This window comes from Quercus suber, unplaced genomic scaffold (genome assembly GCF_002906115.3).
Source record: "Quercus suber isolate HL8 unplaced genomic scaffold, Cork oak 2.0 scaffold_32, whole genome shotgun sequence".
Taxonomy (NCBI): domain Eukaryota; kingdom Viridiplantae; phylum Streptophyta; class Magnoliopsida; order Fagales; family Fagaceae; genus Quercus; species Quercus suber.
The window spans coordinates 303,905-325,319 of record NW_027069497.1 but is presented as its reverse complement, the minus strand read 5'-3'; the positions used below and the strand labels follow the sequence as shown (position 1 = coordinate 325,319).

The following is a 21,415-nucleotide window of genomic DNA, read 5'->3' as shown; positions in this document are numbered from 1 at the left end:
TACACATTTTTTAAACTATTACTAGTGTTGTTTGAGTCAATTTATTCTGGTTAAAATTTTATCAACTTGAATTTGACTCAACCTAAGTTCAAAAAAATTTAGAACCAACCTATCAATCCTGGAAAAATCAACCCATGGTGTCTAGTTGATGGGTTGAATGCACAAACCTTACACTGAACCCCCTTGTGCATTTAGTAAAGTGAAAGAGTTAGTCTTCCCATTATTATTCATGGAATTATACATGTATTGCACTTGTGACATAATTTAGGAATCCTGTAAGGCCTTAAATCCTCAAGTAGCGGCTCTCTATGACAAAAAAGAACACAGAAACCAGCAAAGTGAAAAGGAAGCAAGTCAGTACCCTTTTAATTTAACTTTAAATTTAAGATAATAATTTTGAAAACCTATATTTTTTTTTAGGAAAATATTAAAGTTATTACCAATATTAATACAAAAGACTTACAAAATGAGGTTGTGTAAAATATATGAAACCTTTCAAGAGTAAAAATTGATTTTCTATATTCTTAGTAGCTTTTAAAAAAAAACAAAAAACAAAAAACAAAAAACAAAAAACAAAAAACAAAAACAAAATTCTTATCATCATAATCCTTCAAATGTGACAAAGGAAATTATGATAAGATCATCATATTTTAATAAACGTAATTTTAAATTCCTCAAATAACGAAACATATGCAAAACCACAATCATTAAAAGTTTGACATATTCAACTATATGTGTTTTTTCGTCTTGGATCCCTTTGGGTAGTTTTTTGTTTCCAAGATCTCAAACAATGGAGTGCAAAGTTTCACCCTTTTCAAAGTAAGAATTTGACAATTTTAAGAAGGCATTATAGAGAAACATGAGGCTGTATTGAAAAGAGAAAACTTGCCTTGACAAACATTGTTATGTGGAATAGTTATTGAAAATTTCTCTTATGGATGAAAAATATCACCTTACAACCTATACACACCCTTGCAAATACAATTTCACAGAGTAGGATTATAACAAGACCTTGAATCAGCTATAGAATTTGAAATTCCTACCCTAGCTCGGGATCCTTCCACCCAGTAATAGTCATTATTTCAATTGAAAAATATATGCAATATGGAGTTTTAACTTCAAATGTCTAAACTAAAAGAGACCCTTCCATGATGGTAACAGCTTTTCCTCGCAGTAGTACTCTCTGGTTTTGTTCGTCTAGATGAATGTTTAGTACTCCACTTCTAGCTGATGCCTGGAAACATTGTAAATTAATATGACAAACACAAAAATACAATTATGAGTTTGCGATAGACGTGGTGAAAAATACCTGATACGCAACAAGATCACACTTCCCTAGTTTTTTGCTCCAGTATGGTGCTAGTGTACAATGTGCACTCCCACAAACAGGATCCTGAAACACAAGTAATATACCTTTATTGATATCACAAACTCACCTATTTGGTACTGCATACCTAGTATCATCAAAGTGCTAACGATCAAAGAACTTAGAACTTACTAGAAAATGTCTAGTAGGTTTTGGGTTCCAAATAAGTGAAATGTTATTGAATTATCAAACAATAAATATAACTCATATAAGAACTAGTAAGCTATCCAATGTATGAAGCATATATTCTTTAAATGCTGGCTGTAAAGATAATGAAGTTAAATAACATATCTTGCTTGTTTATGGCAATAGCATTAGCATCATAATTCCATTCTGTAGGCAATGATTATACATTAAAAATTATTGAACTTACAAAAGTTCCTTCCACAACCTTTTGAATTATGTATCTCAAGAGATCATGCTAACAAAATTATAAATACACTATTAACACAGTAAAGAGATGCAATAGATATTTAGCTATAACGTCATGCACTTCACAAACATTGCAATTGGTTGAGACCAAAGACTGACAAATGTTACCTCATTGATCCCAAGTTTTGGCCAAAAGATCCGACTGTAAAAATCAAACCCAGATCCTGAGGGAGCAGCCCCTGAAACAATTATCCCCAGTCCAGGACATTTACATATAGCATCAAACTCTGGCTGTATTTCAATTACACTTTCTCCTGATGGGAGTACAACCTGCAAAATTGATAAGCTTGACTCTTTAAGTACTTAGAAAGTAGTCATGAATCAGTAAAAAATATGATGATGCTTCATTAAGAATCATTTTAAAACACGAGGATTAGAACAAATATATTAACCAACCACACATCTAAGTCCAATGATTCAAGCAAGAAAGTCATGATTCTCACTTACCGATGAGACACCAACTCGTTCATGCGTCATTTATTTTAAGCAAAGATTAATCTTTTGAAAGTTTTGCAATGCATATTTACAACAACAACAAAGCCTCCCAAAAGATAATTGACTAAAGATAATTAAGATACTAACAAATGTATGGAAGAAAAAGAAAACAATTATAAATTGGAATAGAGCATTACAAAGAGGGCATCTGAAGTAGTAATTTTCTTTATATCAATCACAGAAGCACCATTCAAGGCACTGGAAACTGATGAAGCTTCTGCAGAATTGACATCAATTGCTGGAACAGTAGGAAAATTCAATTCAATAAGAAAGCACTCTTGCGCTTCACCATTCTGAATATCTGAACTATCAGATGCCTTAATTTCAAGGAACTTCTTAGCAGTTAGAATTCCGGATAGGGTGACAAACTCAATAATGTTGGAATTCACCAAACCAGATGAAAACAATGTATGTGCAGCTGCCAATGTAGCATGGCCACAAAGCTCAACCTGCCAAAAAGGCATCCAATATAATTATTAATAATCACTTCTGATCAAGAATTTGCTAACACTTACCTATAAGATCAAGACACACCAATTAGAATCCAAAATACAGCAATAATCTTATTATATCACAATAAATCGTATAGCAAAACACTTACATGCGATTAGATCATGGTGTGATGCTCAATTTTATAAGTACACAACCATAAATACAACAAGGTATATCTAATCCTATAATAATTGAATCTAATTGTGATAATGCACTTAAATCACATTCAAGTAAAATCATACTCTCTATCACAATTTTTAAAGAAAAAAAAAGTATAATAAACCATTTATCATTATTTAGCCCTTATTCTAGCATTCTACCTCGTTTGATCTAGACATTCTCTAAATAAGTAAAAAGTGAGGCAAAATAAGTAGAATTGTCCAATACACTATTATAATTGTTATTATAATTCTAACACTTCTGCTCACAAGTGACTTAGACTCCATCTTAATGATTCACCATAAGAAAATTATAAAACAAGAGAAATTACTACTATTTTTTAAAAGGATGTATTATTCTAAAGATCTGAAATTAAAATAATTTAGATGATCTAAGAACACCCCACTAAGGCAAATATTAAAATTCAAAGGGTAGCACTTTGAAACAAATACTTTTTTTAAGAGTGGAAGTGAAATTAAGAAGTGACACCTCAGCTACAGGAGTGAACCATCTGATATGGAACCTAGGATTGGGTGACTTAAGAGAGTCGGATCCTGGGTCAGTGAGGCGAGTCAAGTAACAAGTCATGGAGATGTTGAACTCAGCTGCCACAGCTTGCAGCCATTGCTCATCTCTCTCTTCCTCTAATAAACACACTGCTGCTGGGTTCCCCTTGAAAGGTGAGTCAGTAAACGCGTCCACCTGCCAAGTCCCACTACAAACTCAGAATCCTATTCATAAATATATAAGACATACTTAAATATTACACAGATAGAGAGAACTGAGAAGTACCACATAGTACTTTACAGGTTTCTTTGCCATGTTCCTGTGATGTGAGAGAATTGCAGAGGAAGTGAAAATGAAGTTGAGTTGTAGGTTTTGTCTTTCTTGTCTTTTCAGAAGTCCATAACAGAGATTGGTCAACACACTCAGCTGGTTTGGTCTCAATTGACAAATGCAATTTCTTTAGTAAATTGAAACACATGGTAATGTCAAATGTAATCATCCTTTTTGTCTCTACCAAAATATATATGAGTAATGCTACCGTAACAAACTATTTTACAGTATTTTTACAAATTAGTTTTTATTTAAACTCATCATTAATATTACTTTTCATTTACTAATAATCACTCACCACATCAGTAGTTTGTAAAATAATTTGTATTTCTAGCATTATTTAAAATATATATTACTATTCTATAACATAATTTATTGGGGAATTTTGTAAAGATGTCAAGAATTTATTCCCTAATTTGGATGAGGTCTCAAGCATTTAATTTTGTCAATTAAAATCCTAGAAGTATGAAACAGTGTCCATTTGAAACTCATGTTCATATTTGTTATTCATTAATAGTAGTAGTTATAGTGCATTGAAAAATGAGAAATTATTGATAAAACTATACATGTCACATAATCAGTTTTTTTGACAATTAATTTCTCACTAGAAGTGAAACTTTCTTTTTTTCAAATGGATCTTTCTCTCTCTACCCTTTCTATCAAGCCAAATTGATTTATGAAAAGTCTAATGGTTTTTCTTTTTTCTTTTGTTTTTTCTTTTTTGAGAGAGAGATGAAAAGTCCAAGGTGAAACTCAAAGTTCAATGTTTGATTTTTGCGGCCATAGGGTTACAGTTGTGAAGACCGATTAAGGTGTTACAGTGTAGACTGGGGTTGCCATCTGCTTACAATACTGAGGGTTGTGAAGGAGAGGCTAATGAGGTTCTGGGGAAGAACAAAACGGTGAGGGGTTTGGGTCCCAAAGCAGAGCCATGCCCTAGCCGAAAGTGTGGGCCCCACATGTGAGGACGCGTGTACTCGTAAGGGGGGTGGATTGCAGTGACCCAAAAGGGGGGTCTTGCATTCTATGGAATCCCATATTGCTTAGGGAAGCACATGAGAATGTGTTTATAAGGAATGACCTTCCTTCAATGTGTAAAGGCATTTTCCCCAGCGCAACCTGGGGAAGAACAAAACCATGAGGGGTATGGGTCCCAAAGCGGACAATATCTACACAATTGGGGCAGAGTCGTTACAGAGGTGATTCTGGAATTCTTCCTAAAATTGGACCTGCTTCAGAATGGAACTTGAGTTGCCTTATATAGACTGGAGGGAGCCTTGGATTCTTCTGAAGATTGCTAAAAATCCGAAAGGTGAAATGCTTTTGCTGGGGTGAAAATCTTTTCCGCCGAAAGCAAACAGTGCTTCAGGATTATTGTGTAGGGTACTGTTCATGAATAGTGTCTTGTCTCCCTACTTTTCTGGGGTACTGTTCAGCAACAATGACTGATGCTGTGGATGAATAGTAGCTTGTTTGGAATCTTGCTGAGTGTGGGTACTGTTCATGTATAGTGACTGGTGTTATCCAAAATATCTAATCGCTATCCAAATTGTAACCATCATAAGGATCTTGTGAATCCTGGAGGGGATCAAATGGATTGCGGTTGACTGAGGCTTCTGAAAAGGCAGGAGAAACCTTTTCTTCTGACTCTAACTTCTTTGAATGGATAAGCAATTGCTAGGCAAGATCTTTTAATTCTTTACTAGATTATCTAGCAATCTGGATGAAATCTAGGCTAGACCGAGACCTTGTATTATAAGCAATGGCTCTCTAAACTGAAGGAGGGAAGTCTTTATGAATCTGATTAATGACTTGGTCAATCCTAAGGCTATCCTACCATTTGACCGAGAATTCTCAATCCAAAAGGCTGCCGTTAATTGCATAATTCCACATACTAATCCAGTGAATCCTATACATGACTGTCATATGTAGTATTACTGGAAACTGGGAACCATGATTTGAGGCTTGAAATTTAGAATCAAAATACCTGAGGGCATCTTGTAAGGGTTTAGGGAAGATCTGAAGTACTGAACCAAAGATTTCCCGCCATTTGAGGAACCATGAAGGTATCAGGCTGGAGAACTTCTTGTCAAACATTAAGAACCATAAGTGGTCATAGTTATTATTTTGGTAAAAGAGGACTTTCTCAAAGGCATCCATGTAGTCATAATAACTGTAGTGGAGTTCTGAGCCTATGAGGGATTTGAGGTCTATAAGAGTCTTGAGCAAAGAGTGGTGCCTTCCCCATTCTTCGCAACTAACAAATCCTGTGATGATGAATTTGTGATAGAGGACTACGGAGGGGTCCCCTTTGTTCATGATGTTTTCTATTCGAGCAGACTTTTCTTGGATGAGGATGCTCTTATAGAACTTGATATTTTTCTTAGGGTGCTTTGGGAGGAAGTGCCATTCTTGGGGCAAGACTTCCATGGCTAAGCCTAAGGGATCTTTTATATGAACTAAATGTGGTTCAAAATAAGAGATATGCTGGACGAATGGCTTCTTAACGTAAGGAGACCTTCCTTTTCTGGATGGGAAGGAAGAAGGCTTTTGGGGCTGGATGTGGCCAAAAGGTTCTTCTACTGAGTATGGCGTGATTGCTTTAGGAGGTGGTGTTACTAAAGCTGAACTGTAACTGTGTTAACCACGGGGTGGCCTTTTGTAGTTTGGTTTTGGGATAGTGGAGACCAAATAACGGTTGGCAATTGTTGATGGTGGCACAAGTACGGGGTTTTTTGGTTGACTGGGAGAGAATGGTACTAATTGGCTAGGGTTCTTTGCCGGGCAAATACCATTGGTGGTTGGTTGTTTAAGTAACTTTGGGGGTTGGGGTTGTATAGGTCTTTTCCCGGACATTGTGGTTTGGACTTTGCAAAAATTCACGGGTTAGGAATTCAAGGATACTATTTTGAGTTCCTTCTATGAATTCAATGTCAAGGTCAAAAACTGAAAGGATGGCTTGCTATCGTGCGAAAATCTGTTTTGATGCAATATTTTGAACATCTTTTTCTAAAACATGTTTTGCAGATTTACAATCAATTCTTAATAAAAACTTTTGATTCAAGAGATCACTTTGAAATTTTGATATGCATAGTACTATAGATAGTATTTCCTTTTTTATAGTACTGTAATTAACCTGAGTGGGAGTCCAAATTCCCGAATGGAAACAGACAATCTGTTTAGGTGAATTGGGACTGATATGCTGGAGGAGGATGCCACCATAACCTATGTTAGAGGCATCAATCTGGACAATCTTGAAGGAATTTATTGAGGGAATTCCTAAGAAAGGGAGTGTCTTAACGTATTTTTTGATTTCTTGAACAACGGTAGTATGGGCTAGAGTCTAAGGAGGAGGATTAGCACGAAGTCTATCAAAGAGAGATTTGCACTGTTGCCTGAGATTTTGATAGAAATCTGCTATGTAGTTGAGAGATCCTAGAAATATTTGAAATTGGGTTTTATCTAGTATTTCATATGGAAACTTTTCCGCAAACTAGATAGCTCTATTTATGGGTTTGATGACTCCATAATGAATATCAAAGCCTAAGAATTGAACTTTAGTCTGGAAAAGCTTGATTTTTGGGGCTGAAACAACAAGACCATTGAGCTTGATGGTATGGAGAAAAGTTCTAAGGTGCTTCCAATGTAGTTCCAATGATTCTAAAAAAATGAGTACATCATCGATGTATACAATTATATGACTAGAGAATGGATTGAAGGTCTCATTCATGATATTTTGGAACTCAAAATGTGCATTTTTTAGACCAAAGGGCATTACGTTCCATTCATAATGGCCAAAGGGTGTGGTGAAGGCTGTCTTGTACCTATCAGACCCTCTGATTTGTATTTGCCAAAAACCACTCTTCATGTCAAACTTACTAAAAACCACTGCTTTGCTAAGTCTATTGACCAAGTCTTTTTTGTTGGGAATTGGATATCTTATCCATTCTAAGACTTTGTTAAGAGGCTTGTAATTGATGACTAGTCTAGGGACATCTCTTTCAATCTCAGCATTTTTCTGGACATAAAAGGCTGGACAAGACCAAGGGGACCTAGATTTCCTAATGATTTTCTTTTTAAGAAGATCCTCAATTTCAACTCTACAGGTATCCATAAGTTCTTGGTTCATTTGGATAGGTTGAGCTTTGGTTAGGATGTCCTTTTCTGGAAATCTTTGACATATAGGAGAGCAACTTCGTGCCTCTTTCTATGCCAGAAGGCTGTGGGTAGATCAGAACAGACTTCTTGCCTAAGTTTTTCTTCAAACTTTCTGATTTTTGTTTGGATGGTTTTACAAGCTAGTTGTTCCTCAACTCTCTTGTGTCTCACATCCTCCTGGAGGTACCTAAGATGGTGGGTCTTGGCACTAATCATGTTAAGGGTCTTGGAAACAGAAACATCCTAGAGGCTGCTAATCTCCCTAGGTTCAGGGCTTCTAAGAAACTTAAATTTAACCGGCTGGCCAAAAGGATGGGTAGTGATTCCTTTACTATCCGTGGTGAAAGGATACAACAGACACATGAATGGGTTTCCTAGAATTACCCTATCTATCATATTCTTGACTAGGACAAATGTGGTTTTGAAACACGTGTTGTCTTGACACACATGAGCTTTAGAAATTTTGAATTCAATTTGCATTTTTCCTCCACTTGCAAAAGTTAACCTTTCTTTGGTCTTTCTGAAGTACTTGGAAGGAATGATTCCTTCTTGAATGTAATTGAGATTAGCACCTGAATCTATTAAGGCTATGACCTCGAATTCAAAATCTTTGCTGATGATAATCCTGACTTTGGAATGCCATTTCTGGAAGTTAATCCCACTGATGGTATCTAAGAACTTCTCACTGGATTGTTCTTAGACCATGTCTATAGTGGGGTTAACTATTTCATCATCTTCATCATCAGAAGGGTTCTAAAATAAGGGACCTTCCTCATTGCCTTGATGAGAAGTATTTTCCAAATGTTTAACTCTTTGATCAAGGAAATTGTGACCAACTCTAAGAATGGTTAGTTCTTGCTTAAGGGTTTTAACCTCAGACTTTGTTTCCTTGATTTCTCTTTGAAGGTCGTTAACTGTAACTTCCTTCTTGGATTTGGTAAACCTATTGTAGATTTTTTCCAAATCAACTTTGGGTTCTTGAATCCTTGGTTTAGGTTTACTAGTTTCCCTAACTAAGGTTTTATGAAACTTAATAAGCCTTTGGGCTTTGATGACAGGGTCTTCGATCTGTTCTATGAGATCTAAGAGGAGCTCTTCTTGCTTAAAGAGAACATTGATAGTCTTGTTCCTACAACAACTATCTATGCATGGCATGGGTGCATCCAAGCCACTAGAGGTACTAGAAGAGGCTCTAGAGGATTCTGAGGATGATTGGTATATCTAGCGGATCTCACTATCACTAGAACCACTAAGATTCTCGCTTTCTAAGCGATCTAGTTCAAGGAGCTTAAAGATCTCATCTTTTCTGGTTTGGTCACTAACAAGGGTGTTGATAAGGGGTTTAGCCTTAACTTTACACTCTTTTCTCAAATGACCTCTCTTTCCATAGTTGAAGCATTTTCCTGATGCTTTTGGTATGGGTTTTCCTGTGAATTTGGATTTTCTTTTCTTATAGAAATCATTGTCCTTGAAGTAGCTGTACTTTTGTTTTCTATAATACTTGGATGTAGTTTTCTTCCTGTGGAATTTCTCAGAGAATTCTTTGCCTCTATATTTGGATTTTCTCTTGGGAATAACTAAAGGTAAGCCATACTGGGTACAAAAGTTTCCTACTTTGTACTTGGCTTTACTCTTGCTGGCTTGGCTTTGGATGTTCAAATCTCTGCACATCTTCATTCCTTCACTTCGGATTGTGCTAGAGATATCACCATAGGTTAGGTTGTCATAATCTATGACACCTAAGGGGCTGCAAAGGGTTTTCTTTGACCTTTTTTGCCAAACAATCTAGGTAAGCCATTGATGAACTTCTCCTTCTAGAATGGAGAGTTACAATCACTTCTATGCATGACTCTGGTGGTGAAAACATCTTCGTACCACCTGTAGTTGCCAAGGGTTTTACATCTAAGGTTACTCAACTGGTCGTAAATCCTAGATGTGATATTGCTAGGTTTTCCAATGAAGTGTTTCATGATCTTATAGATCAGGGTATTGACTCCATCAGGAATTCCTTTTCCTATGCCATCATTAAGATGGGGATTCCTTCCTCATCTTTTTGGACAGCATGCTTGTTGTCTTCCCTAGACTCTTTTATAAGGCAATTGTTTTACCATTGCAAAAGTTTTTCTATGAATCCTAAAGCTATGAGCTCTATGACCTTTGTGTGGGGACATCCTTCATTTAGGTAGTTATTGACTACCATGGTCATGTGCTGTATCTTGTTTAGAATTTCCTGTTTTGACAAACCATCTATATTCCATTTATAGAGTTTACTAGAGAATACTGAAAATTGGTTGCTAACATTCCTTTCCTCGAACTGGAGGTTAGAGGGTGTAGGTCTAGGATACCAATTCTTGGTTGAGCTAGTTTGGGTAGGATGGTGAAGCCTTTTCACCTCTAAATCTCGAAACGGTTTTTCTAGTTGTCCAATCTCCTTTTCATTGTCTGAGGAGGTACTACTGGAACTACTAGAGGCTGTTAAGTCCTTGGTTTTGTCTAAGACAACAAGTCAAGGATCTTTGTTGGTTGAAGTGGTGATTGGTGAAGGGGTGACTGGTTCCTTCTTCATAGGTTCTTTAAGCTTTTGGGTGACTATCTCTAAGGCTGTTTTATCCTTAAGGTAACTAAGACTGGTTTGCCTAGTTGTGGGAAGCTTGACTAACTCAATGAAGTTGGAATTCACCAAACCAGATGGAAACAATGCATGTGCAGCAGCCAATGTAGCATGGCCATAAAGCTCAACCTGGCAAAAAGGAAATCCAATGTATTTATTATTTATTACTTCTGATCAAGTATTCACTACCACTTAGTATATCATAAACACCTCAATTAGCTAAAGATTAAGACACACACCAATCAGAACCCAAAGTACAGAACTAATTGTGTCATATGATTATAAACCAAAACAAAACACTTGCATGCAGTTAGATTATGGTATGATCAATGATGTTCATTTTTATAAGTAAACAAACAATCATAAATACAATAAGGTCTATTAATCCTATAATTGAATCTAACTTTGATAACGCACTTAAAAGTTAATCACCTTCTAGTAAAATCATACTCCTTGTCACAAAATTTAAAGGACAAAAAAAAGTATAATAAACCATTTATGATCATTTAATGCTTATTCTAGCATTCTACCTCACTTGTGTGATCTAGACACCCTCTAATAAGTGAGGTCAAACACATAGAATTGCGCAATACACTATTATTCTAACACTCATGTGGTTCATACTCCACCTTAATATGTAGGGCCCATTACTTGAAATTCTAAAGACCAAAGAGTAATGATAAATATACAATTAATTTTTCTACATAAATCTTACAGACCGATGTGTTAGTGATCACAAAAAAGTAATCAATATATTATTTATCATATCTTTGAAGTGGCAACAATCTCATTCATCCCCACATCAATAGCATTACTATTTTCCAATTGTAAAACACGATCAACTACTAAATGATATTAAAGCTTAAAAGCTAATAGGAAGTACCCAATTTAAAATTTTGGGATAATTACACATAACCCATCTGTGGTTAGGGCAAAATCACTTTGCCTACCCGTGGTTTGAAAAGTATCACTTAACCCACCTGTGGTATATTCTATTTGTTTTCCATAACCCACCTCTGTTCAAATCAGGGTAAATAGGTATTTTGGCTCAAACTTTATGTCTTTCTCCTCCCAAAACAAAAAATAGAGCAAAAATGTAAGAGAAACAAGATCAAAAAGTAATATTTATCTCACTCTCCATTCACACAGATTTTAAACATGAAGAACATGAGGAACATACCTAAAAAACCCATCGCACAGTCACACAGACTTTCCCACAACTCCTGTTTTTCTTCAGTCTTCACAGAAACAAATGGTTCCAAACCCAACATCACTCACCCGCAAATCCCTACTCTCTTTCAGTTTCATGGGGTTTTCTCGCAAACTCATTTCGCATTCCACCCAAATTCCCGCAAACCCAGTTCATATTAGTGGGTTTTGTACTTGTTCTTCGTGCCACTCTTACTCTCACCTGTTGAATTCTGGCCATGGAGCCAAGTTTAAGAATTTGGGCCGTTCTGAAATGCAATTTGGGCAACTAGGTTTTTATCATTTTCTAGTTTTTGCGGTTTCGGATGGTGGGTCGGGTGGCTATGGAGGTTCTAGTGGGAGAGGTGAAGGTAGTGGTGGTGATGGTGGTGCTGGCAGTAGTTTATGTTATGCTTTTTGGTTGCCAATCTTTTTTTTTTTTCTTTTTTCTTTTTTTAATTTGAGGAGTTAGCCAAAGGGTTGAGGGTGGCAATGGGGAAAACTTCTATCTTTCTTTTCTCTCTATTGTGAACCCATAACCATCGTGATTTTTGCAAAAAATAAAAATAAAAAATAAAGCACACCCAAATGCAAAAACCAACAAAACCCACAAATGGTGACACAAAACCACCAAATGGAGAGCCACAACTCATTAATGGCGAGAAAATTTGTAACCACTTATGGAGAGCCAGAACCACCATGACAAGATGAAACCACCAGGCCGAGATAGGTTGAAAAAGAGATATAAAAACCACGAAGAACATGTTGATCTCACCACAAGTCTCTCTTTTGAAAAGTTTTTGAGTTTTGGGTGTTTTGATTCGCATTATGTTGTGTTTTGGTGTTAAAAGGTGTTTTTGTAACGGCTCGGCTTGAGGTGGGTTACGGAGATTGACGGAAACATATCACAGGTGGGTTAAGTGATACTTTTCAAACCACGGGTAGGCAAAGTGATTTTCGCCCTAACCATAGGTGGGTTATATGTAATTATCCCTAAAATTTTTAACTATTATTCTAATGATCTAAAATTAAAATATAATAAGATGAACTAAGAACACCCACAAAGGAAAATTATTAAAATTCAAAAGGAAGCACTTTGAAACTTTTTCTAATGTTTTAATTTCTTTTTTTTTTTTATTTAGTGGAAGTGAAATTAAGATGTGAGACCTTAGCAATAGGAGTGAAGCATCTGAGACGGAACCTAGGACTGGACGAGTCAAGAGAGTCAGACCTAGTTAGCCGAGTCAAGTAACAAGTCTCGAAGATGTTGAACTCAGCTGCCACAGCTTGCAACATTTCCCATCTCTCTCTTCCTTTAACAAACACACCGCTGCTGGGTTTCCCTTGAAAGCTGAGTCAGTGAACGCGTCCACCTGTACCCAACTCAGAATGCCATTCATAATATATATAACACATACATAACATAACACAGAGAGAGAGAGAGAGAGAGAGAGAGAGAGAGATACCACATAGTACTTGACAAGTAGCTTTGCCATGTTGCTATGAGAGAGTTTTTAGAAGCAGTGAAAATGGAGTTGTTGTCACTTTTTTTTTTTAAGCTGTATATGTAACATTGGAAAATTCCAGGTAATTCGAAATACGAAGAAACGATGCTCCCTCGTTTCATATTTATGGTAGACCTCACTATAAATTTAATGAGTGAATCCTACCATATGTGAGAAGAGAGAGTATCATTCTCTGTACTCTAGTTACCTAAGAATTACTCTCTAACATTGGTCATCAACGCACATCAGCAGGTTGAGAAGGAATCTGGTGTTATAAGGTCACATGGCCTTTGGTGGATCTCACGCCTTTTGGGGTCCACAACTTATGTGTTATAGACTTATGTATAGGATCACATGAAGGACAAGACAAAGATTACAATTAAGTTTCAACGCACTAGAGATAGGCAAGAATACCGCATAAGCATTACCGAAAAAAAAAAAAAAAATCACACTTCCCCAGTTTTTTGCTCCAGTATGGAGTGAAGGCACAATTTGCACTCCCTGTAACGGGATCCTAAAAGAGAAGTGATAAGTAAGAGGAAACCCCACTAAAAGAGCACAGTGATTCTGAATTCCCACACTTTACAACTATGTGGTGGGGACTTTCATATATATATATATATATATATATATTGATCGAGGGATTATAATATTTACATTAAATGTAAATATCCTCTTGAGGAATTTCCTTTATTTGGCACGTATTTGACTTTGGCTACCAGCTTTGGTGTGATTGCTTGCTTCAAGGAGCCTTAATTCACGTGTGCTTGATTCATGGGTCTTGATTCCGAAATATCTTCAATACTCCCCCGTAAGCTCAACGAGAGGGGCTGGACGTTGAGCTTGGAGTGAAAAAAGGAGAATCGGGTGGAAGACAAGGGCTTTGTGAGATCATCTGCAAGTTGATCTTTACTAGATAAGAAGCGAACATCAAGATCACAACAAGCAACTTTTTCGCGGACAAAATGATAATCAATTTCCACATGTTTGGTGCGGGCATGAAACATGGGTTTAGCAAAGAGGTAAGTGGCACCAATGTTGTCGCACCAGAGAATGGGCGAGTTGGGAAGGAAAAGACCAAGTTCCCGAAGTAGAGATTGAAGCCAAATCAATTCCGCAGTAGTATTGACTAAGGCTTTGTACTCCACCTTAGTGCTAGAGCGAGCCACAGTCGGTTGTTTCCTTGAATTCTAGGAGATAAGATTAGGCCCTAGAAAGATACAAAATCCGCTAATAAAGCGTCTGGCATCAGGGCAACCAGCCCAATCAGCATCAAAGAAGACGCTAAGTTAAAGAGAGGGATTGCAACAAAGAAGAATACCATAATCCAAGGAATGTTTAAGGTAGCGCAAGATGCGTTTGGCAGCAATCCAATGAAGATCTGTTGGCCTATGCATGAATTGACAAACTTTATTAACAGCAAAAGAGATGTCAGGTCTTGTGAGAGATAAATATTGGAGAGCCCCAACAATGCTGCGGTATTGAGTGACATTAGAGACTGGACTGCCTTCAAATAACAAGAGCTGATGGGCTATAGACATAGGCGAACTGATTGATTTGGCATGGAGCATGTTGGTCCTCTTGAGTAGAGAAAGAATATACCTCTTTTGACATAAAAATAACCCATCTTGTGAACAGTGGGCCGCAATGCCCAAAAAATAGTGTAGGTCACCCAAATTTTTGACAGCAAAGTCAGACCAAAGAGATAATATGAGAGAGTCAACAGCTTGAGAGGGGGACCCAGTGATGATGATGTCATCGTCATAAATGAGAACATATAAATGAAACTTTGCCTGGTGAGAAATGAACAAGGAAGTGTTTGAGAGAGAGTTGTGAAAACCCAACTCAAGCAATTTCGAACTAAGCCGAGAAAACCAAGCACAAGGGGCTTGCTTTAGCCCATATAGTGCCTTGTGTAGCTTGCAAACATGATGAGGATATTGAGGATGAACAAAGCCGAGTGGTTGTTTCATGTAGACTTCTTTATCTAAAAACTCATGCAAGAATGCATTCTGGATATCAGCAAAGTTGAAGGAATCAGCAAAGTTGAAGGTATCAGCAAAGTTGATGCCAGGCAGTTGATTGAAGCCTTTAGCAACAAGGCGAGCTTTGTGGTGATCAATAGAGCCATTAGGCTTGTGTTTGAGTTTAAATGCCCATTTACAACCCACAATATTCATGGAAGGATGAGCAAGAACTAGGGACCAAGTGCCATTACGTAAAAGAGCATCAAATTCGACATTCATGGTGGTATGCCAAGGGGCATGTTTAACAGCTTCAGAAAAACAAGTTGGTTCAACATTCTTGCTCGAACACACCGCAATAAAAGCTTTAGAAAGAGGATATTTGACAACACCATTAGAGAACACTTTTGGTTTAGTGATATTGTGTTGTAGCCAAGTGACCATGAGGTGTGTGCGCACAGGAGGAGGTGGAGAAGGAGGAGGAGATGGATGTGAAGATGGTACCATTCCAATGGTGCTAGTGGTTTATTCAGCCTCAAGCAATTAAGGAGAGGAAGAGGTAGCAAATGGTGAGGTAGGGGAGTGAGCACGTCGAGAAGGAGAGTGAGACACATGAGAAGACAATAATGGAGGTGGTAGGACACAATGGAGAGAACCACGCGAAGGATGATGAGACACCACGGGTAATAAAGGCGAACGAGATGGCGAGGGAGAAATAGATGTGGGCACATGTGTACGAAGGGCATCCTGTCCAACAACGGGAGAAAAAATATTAGATGCAAAGGGAAAAAGATTCTCATCAAATATAACATGTCGAGATATGTAGAGATGGCCGGAAGGAACATGGAGGCATTTGTAGCCTTGATGAGAAGAACTATAGCCTAAAAAGACACACAATTTTAAGCGAAAGTCCATTTTGTGGGCATTATAAGGCCGAAGATATGGCCAACAAGCACATCCAAAAGTTCTTAGAAATGAGTAATCAGGTTGAACCTGAAACAATTTTTCAAATGGGGAAACATTGTTTAAGACTAGAGAAGGTAAACGATTTACTAGGAAACATGCAGTAGTAAATGCTTCATCCTAATAACACTAAGGTATTGAAGCTTTGGCCAGTAAAGATAAACCAGTCTCAACCAAATGGCGATGTTTTCGTTCAATGGTACCATTTTGTTCATTGGTATGAGGACATGATAGGCGATGTAGAATATCGAGAAAGGAGAAATACTTATGGAGGGAGCGATATTCGCCACCCTAATCAGTTTGAATGGCTTTGATTTTTCTGTCAAATAAACGCTCAACATGCAACTGAAAAACTTTAAAAACATTCATAACATCATATTTAAGCTTAATAGGAAATAGCCAAGTAAATTTAGAAAAATGATCCACAAAGCTAACATAATATCAATGTCCATTACTAGAGCAAATGGGGGAAGGTCCCCAAACATCAGAGAATATTAGATCTAAAGGAGCATTGGAATGAAAAGTAGAATCATGAAAGGGAAGTTGCTGGCTTTTAGCTTGTTGACAAGCACCACAAACAACATGAGTTTTATTCTTGACAACTAGTAATGAGAAACGAGAGATAATGCGTTGAACAATGCGATGAGCAGGATGTCCAAAGCGATAGTCCCACATATCAAGAGGAACACTTACTCCAAGAAAGGCTTGAGGGAATCGGCAAGATGGAAGTGAGGCAAGGAATGGGTAGAGTCCATGTTCACACCGACCATGAAGAAGAAGTCTCCCCGTGGTTTCGTCCTTAACATAAAAATAGTTAGCATGAAATTCAATGAAAACATCATGGTCACAAGTAAATTAACTAACAAAAACTAAATTTTTTTGAATGTCAAGAACATGGAGAACATGTTTTAAAGGGAAAGAGGTGGAGGAAGCAAGCAATTTTGAAGAACCAATATGCTTGATATCCAAACCTATTCCATCCCTAATGCAAATTTGGTCTAGTCCTTAATATTCTTCGACATGTAAATTAAGACTATTCAGATCAGGTGTCAGACGATTGGTGGACCTCGAATCTGGATACCAATTAGCATCAAATTGAGATGGAGGACCAGCAACAAAGGCAGCCATATTGGGAGATACACCTTGAAAGGAATGATCAAAGCGATGGTAATAAGTGAGAGCAATATGTCCAGGTTTCTTGCACACCTGACAGATCGAACGTGAGTTGCCATTAGCTGCATTATGTCCACGCCCGCAATCACGATTATGGTTATGTCCATGATAAGATGGTCCTTGATGAAAGGACTGAGAGTGTGGTGGAGATTGAGTACTACGTCCACAAGAATTAGAGGAGCGAGTGGCAGTATTCGCATAGGGGAATAGGATATCTAGGGCAGCATGGTGCCGCTCAATGCATTGTTCATGGCTAAGAAGATGACTGAAAAGGTCTTCCAATGAGATGGGGTCGACTCAAGTGGTAATTGATGTAACCAAGGAATCATAGGTGGAATCTAAGCCGCCCAAGATGTAAGAAACCACTTCAAAGTCCTATAGAGGTTGGCCAATGGCTGCTAAGGTATCAGCAAGTGTTTTGAGTGCTAAGGTTGCCTCTCTGCAAGGTAGAGAGTTGACATCGAATCCTGAGAATACGAGCCTGAGATTGAGATGAAAAGAGACGATCCAGAGTGGTCTATACTTCATGGGAAGTGGCAAGGCCCACCACATGAGCCATAACTTTTTCTGAAAGGGACGATAGAAGAGTAGACAAGATCATTTGGTCATGTTGAAGCCATAAATCAAAGGTTGGATTAGGTAGCATCTACTGTTCAGGTGAATCAGTGCAGGTAGTATGATAAAGCGAGCTGGTGGAGGGATAGAGCCATCCACATAGCCGAAAAAATTCTGTCCTCTGAGAAAGGGAGTGAGTTGGGCTTTCCAAAGTAGAAAGTTGCCGTCAGAAAGTTTGATGGTGATCCGATGATTAAGAATAGTTATAGGAGTAGTAGGCTCTGGTTGTGAGGGCTAGGTAAGACCTGTCGACACTCTCAAAGAGGCCATTGATAAAAGTAGAGAGGAGGTTGGCTAGGGAGGAATATTTGAAAAAAAAGATGGTGTTAAAGCCTTTATGGCTCTGACACCATAAAAGGGCATAGTGATTCTGAATTCCCACACTCTACAAATGTGTGGTAGGGACTTTCATATATATATATATATATATATATTGAATTTGTACACAATGAGAGGCAACAAATCTACCATTATAATATTTACATTAAATGCAAATATCCCATTGAGGGATTATAATATTTACATTAAATATATATTTCCCATTGAGGGATTTCCTTTATTTGGCACATATTTGACTTAGGTTGCCAACTTTGGTGTGATTGCTTAATTCAAGGAGCCTTGATTCACGTGTGCTTGATTCATGGGTCCTTGATTCCGAAATATCTTTAATACCCACTAGTTCATTTCAATTTTAGACAATAACAGAAAGAAGAGTTTTTTTTTTTTTTTTTCCTAAATTGAAAGAGGAGTTACTCTTTTTTTCGGGGATATTTGCCATGTAGCATGATTTGGAAAACTATTTTGTTAGTAAGTGCATCTTTAAAACAATTTAAGAATCTAGCATCTCAAGCCTATGAGGAACGAGTTCAATGAAAAAACTCGAGTTTTAAAGACTCGAGTTTCAAGCTAATATGGATAAATAATTCACACGGAATTCAAGTCTTAAGAAGGAAAAAAAAAAAAAAAAAAAAACCATACACAGCACACACAAACCCAGATTTTCTTTAAGGAACTCGAGCCTAAGAGAGTCGAGTTCCACATAGAATATTATCCACAGTTAGTTGTGTGCCAGCACTGGAATTTGAGTCTTAAATGCTCGAATTTTGTCACCAAACTTGAGTCGTAAAGACTTTTCCAAATAGTTTTAGAAATGTGACAACTAACGAAATTGTTAAAAAATTAAGGCTAAACCCAAAAAAAAAAAAAAATCTTATTTTATTCCCTTTTCCTTTTTTGGCAAAATTTGCTGAATATTATCTTTTTAGGAAAATTTTAGGTGAATAGCATTTGTTTGAAGTCATTTAGTTATGTAGATTGTTTTTGAAACTCGAGTTGTTAAACTCAAGTTCCAACCTAAAATCGAGTCTAGCAAACTCAAGTTTCAATTAGTAGTCGTCTGACATGGATTTTAAAAAAAAAATAAAAAAACCACATGGAACCCGAATTTTGTAAACTCAAGTTCCAGCCAAATAAATAGTAGCGGCATGTACCACAAAGTCCAAAGTAAACCATCATAATCACGCCCCATGTTTGCATCATTCAAAATTCTGCAATATTTTCCCACATGTCAGTCCAATAAAGAACACAACAGGTTTTCATCCATACTTGTTATCATGAATAAGAATTTGAGTTGTTTTAGTTCTCGTCTTTATTAGACTTACACGTGGGAAAATATTGCAGAATTTTGAATGATGCAAACATGGGGCATGATCATGATGGTTTGCGCTGAAACTCGAGTTTGCTAAACTTGAGTTCCAAGTTGTTTTTTTTTTTAATCCACGTTAGATTATATTAATTGGAACTCGAGTTTGATTTTGAGTTTTCAAAAACAGTCTACATAACTAAATAACTTCAAACGCATGCTATTCACCTAAAACTTTTCTAAAGATATATTATTCAACAAATTTTGCCTTTTTTGGAAAAGATTTGTTGAATAGTATCTTTTTAGTTCTGAATTCTAGTAGCACCCAGAAACTACGGATTTCTAAGGTTATCTAGAAATTGATTTATAACATCAAGTTTTTGAAAAGCATTACATTGTTTGAGACCAAATATTTTACCTCATTGATCCCAAATTTTGGGCCTAAATATCGATGGTAATAGTCAAATCCAGACCCTAGGGGAGCAACCCCTGAAATAATTATACCCTTCCTGGACATTTGCGTATTGCATCAAACTATGGCTGTAGTTCTTCAACAGCTTGTCATGATGAGAGAATGTCCTGCAAAACACTAAAATCTTAGTTTCTAGTACTCAACAAAAATTTCATTTGTCAGTCAAAAAGATGCCTTTTGCTTTGAGAATCACTTAGGCACACAAAGGCTAATAGACATATTAAAACCAATTATGCATCAAATCTATTGATCATGGCAACAGATAAGACCATTCATGATTCTTAATTGGTTCAAAAACAATACACAAAATAGTTCATATCATTCATGTTAAGCCAACATTATATTCTCTAAGGGAAAATGCATATATTACTTTTATAGTTATGATACTCTAAACTTATGAGTAAAAGAAATATTAAATCAAAGAGAAAAAGTATGGATGCATTACAACGATATCATCTTTAGTAGTTGTCCTCTTTATATCAATCACAGAAGCACCATTCAGGGCATTGGAAATTGTTAAAACCTCAGTAGAATTTAAATCGGTCATTGGGGTGGTAGGGAAATCCAATTAAATAAGAAAGCTCTCATAGATTTTCAGAAGAAGTGAAAATGGAATCTGTCTTTTTTTCTCTCTAAAGTCTAAAACATAGTATATTGGTCAACTTACAAAAACAATTCACAAAAGATTACCCAATAAGGGACAATTTAGGTAGGTATAGTTAAAGCACAATTCACAATTCTTAATTATTAGGAAAAGTTCAATTTGATTACTTTATTGTCAATATTAGTCCTCAAACTTTCAATTATGTCGATTTAATTCCTCAACTTAAAAACAAGTCTATTTTATCTTTCTATCTCTTCTTCACTTGGATTCGATCGAAATTAGTTATTATAACAAATATAGGAGCACAAGTTAAAATCTGTTTTAGAAAGTGTAAATATTTTAAAAATCTAGTCAATTTCAACTATTTCGGTCCAATTTGTTTTATTTGGTTCACTTTGGTCTATTTCAATCCATTTATTTTCGGTACACTCGGCCCAATTCAGTCCACTTTGATCGATTTCGGTTTATTTGGTCCAATTCGGTCCAATTCGATCTACTTCGAACTATTTTGGTCCAGTTCAGTCTAATTCAGTCCACTTCAGTTTATTAGGTCCAATTCAGTCCACTTTGATCAATTTCGGTACACTCAGTTCAATTTGGTCCACTTCGGACTATTTCGGTCCAATTCGGTCAGTCTACTTTGGTCTATTAGGTCCACTTCAGTACACTCAATTCAATTTGGTCTACTTTAGTCCATTTCGGTCCATTTGGTCCAATTTAGTCAATTTTGATCTATTTG

General features: G+C 36.8%; 1 protein-coding gene across 1 annotated transcript; it reads right to left on the bottom strand.

Moving 5' to 3' along the window:
- Nucleotides 1-847: 847 nt before the first annotated feature.
- On the bottom strand, nucleotides 848-3,887 carry LOC111998745 (uncharacterized). Its single transcript, XM_024030835.2, has 6 exons — nucleotides 3,737-3,887; nucleotides 3,434-3,646; nucleotides 2,431-2,742; nucleotides 1,907-2,068; nucleotides 1,310-1,393; nucleotides 848-1,234 (listed from the first exon to the last, which is right to left on the bottom strand). The coding sequence occupies exons 1-6, from the start codon at nucleotides 3,764-3,766 to the stop codon at nucleotides 1,127-1,129; spliced, it is 909 nt and encodes a 302-aa protein (XP_023886603.1). The 5' UTR covers nucleotides 3,767-3,887; the 3' UTR covers nucleotides 848-1,126.
- Between the last annotated feature and the right edge of the window lie 17,528 nt (nucleotides 3,888-21,415).

Coding starts and splice junctions, on each gene's coding strand:
- LOC111998745 (XM_024030835.2), bottom strand. CDS start 3,766: ATGGCAAAGAAACCTGTAAAGTACTATGTG. Junction 1,394..1,906: donor CAAAACTTGGGATCAATGAG/GTAACATTTGTC, acceptor CTTGTGTTTCAG/GATCCTGTTTGTGGGAGTGC. Junction 1,235..1,309: donor GTGATCTTGTTGCGTATCAG/GTATTTTTCACC, acceptor CAATGTTTCCAG/GCATCAGCTAGAAGTGGAGT.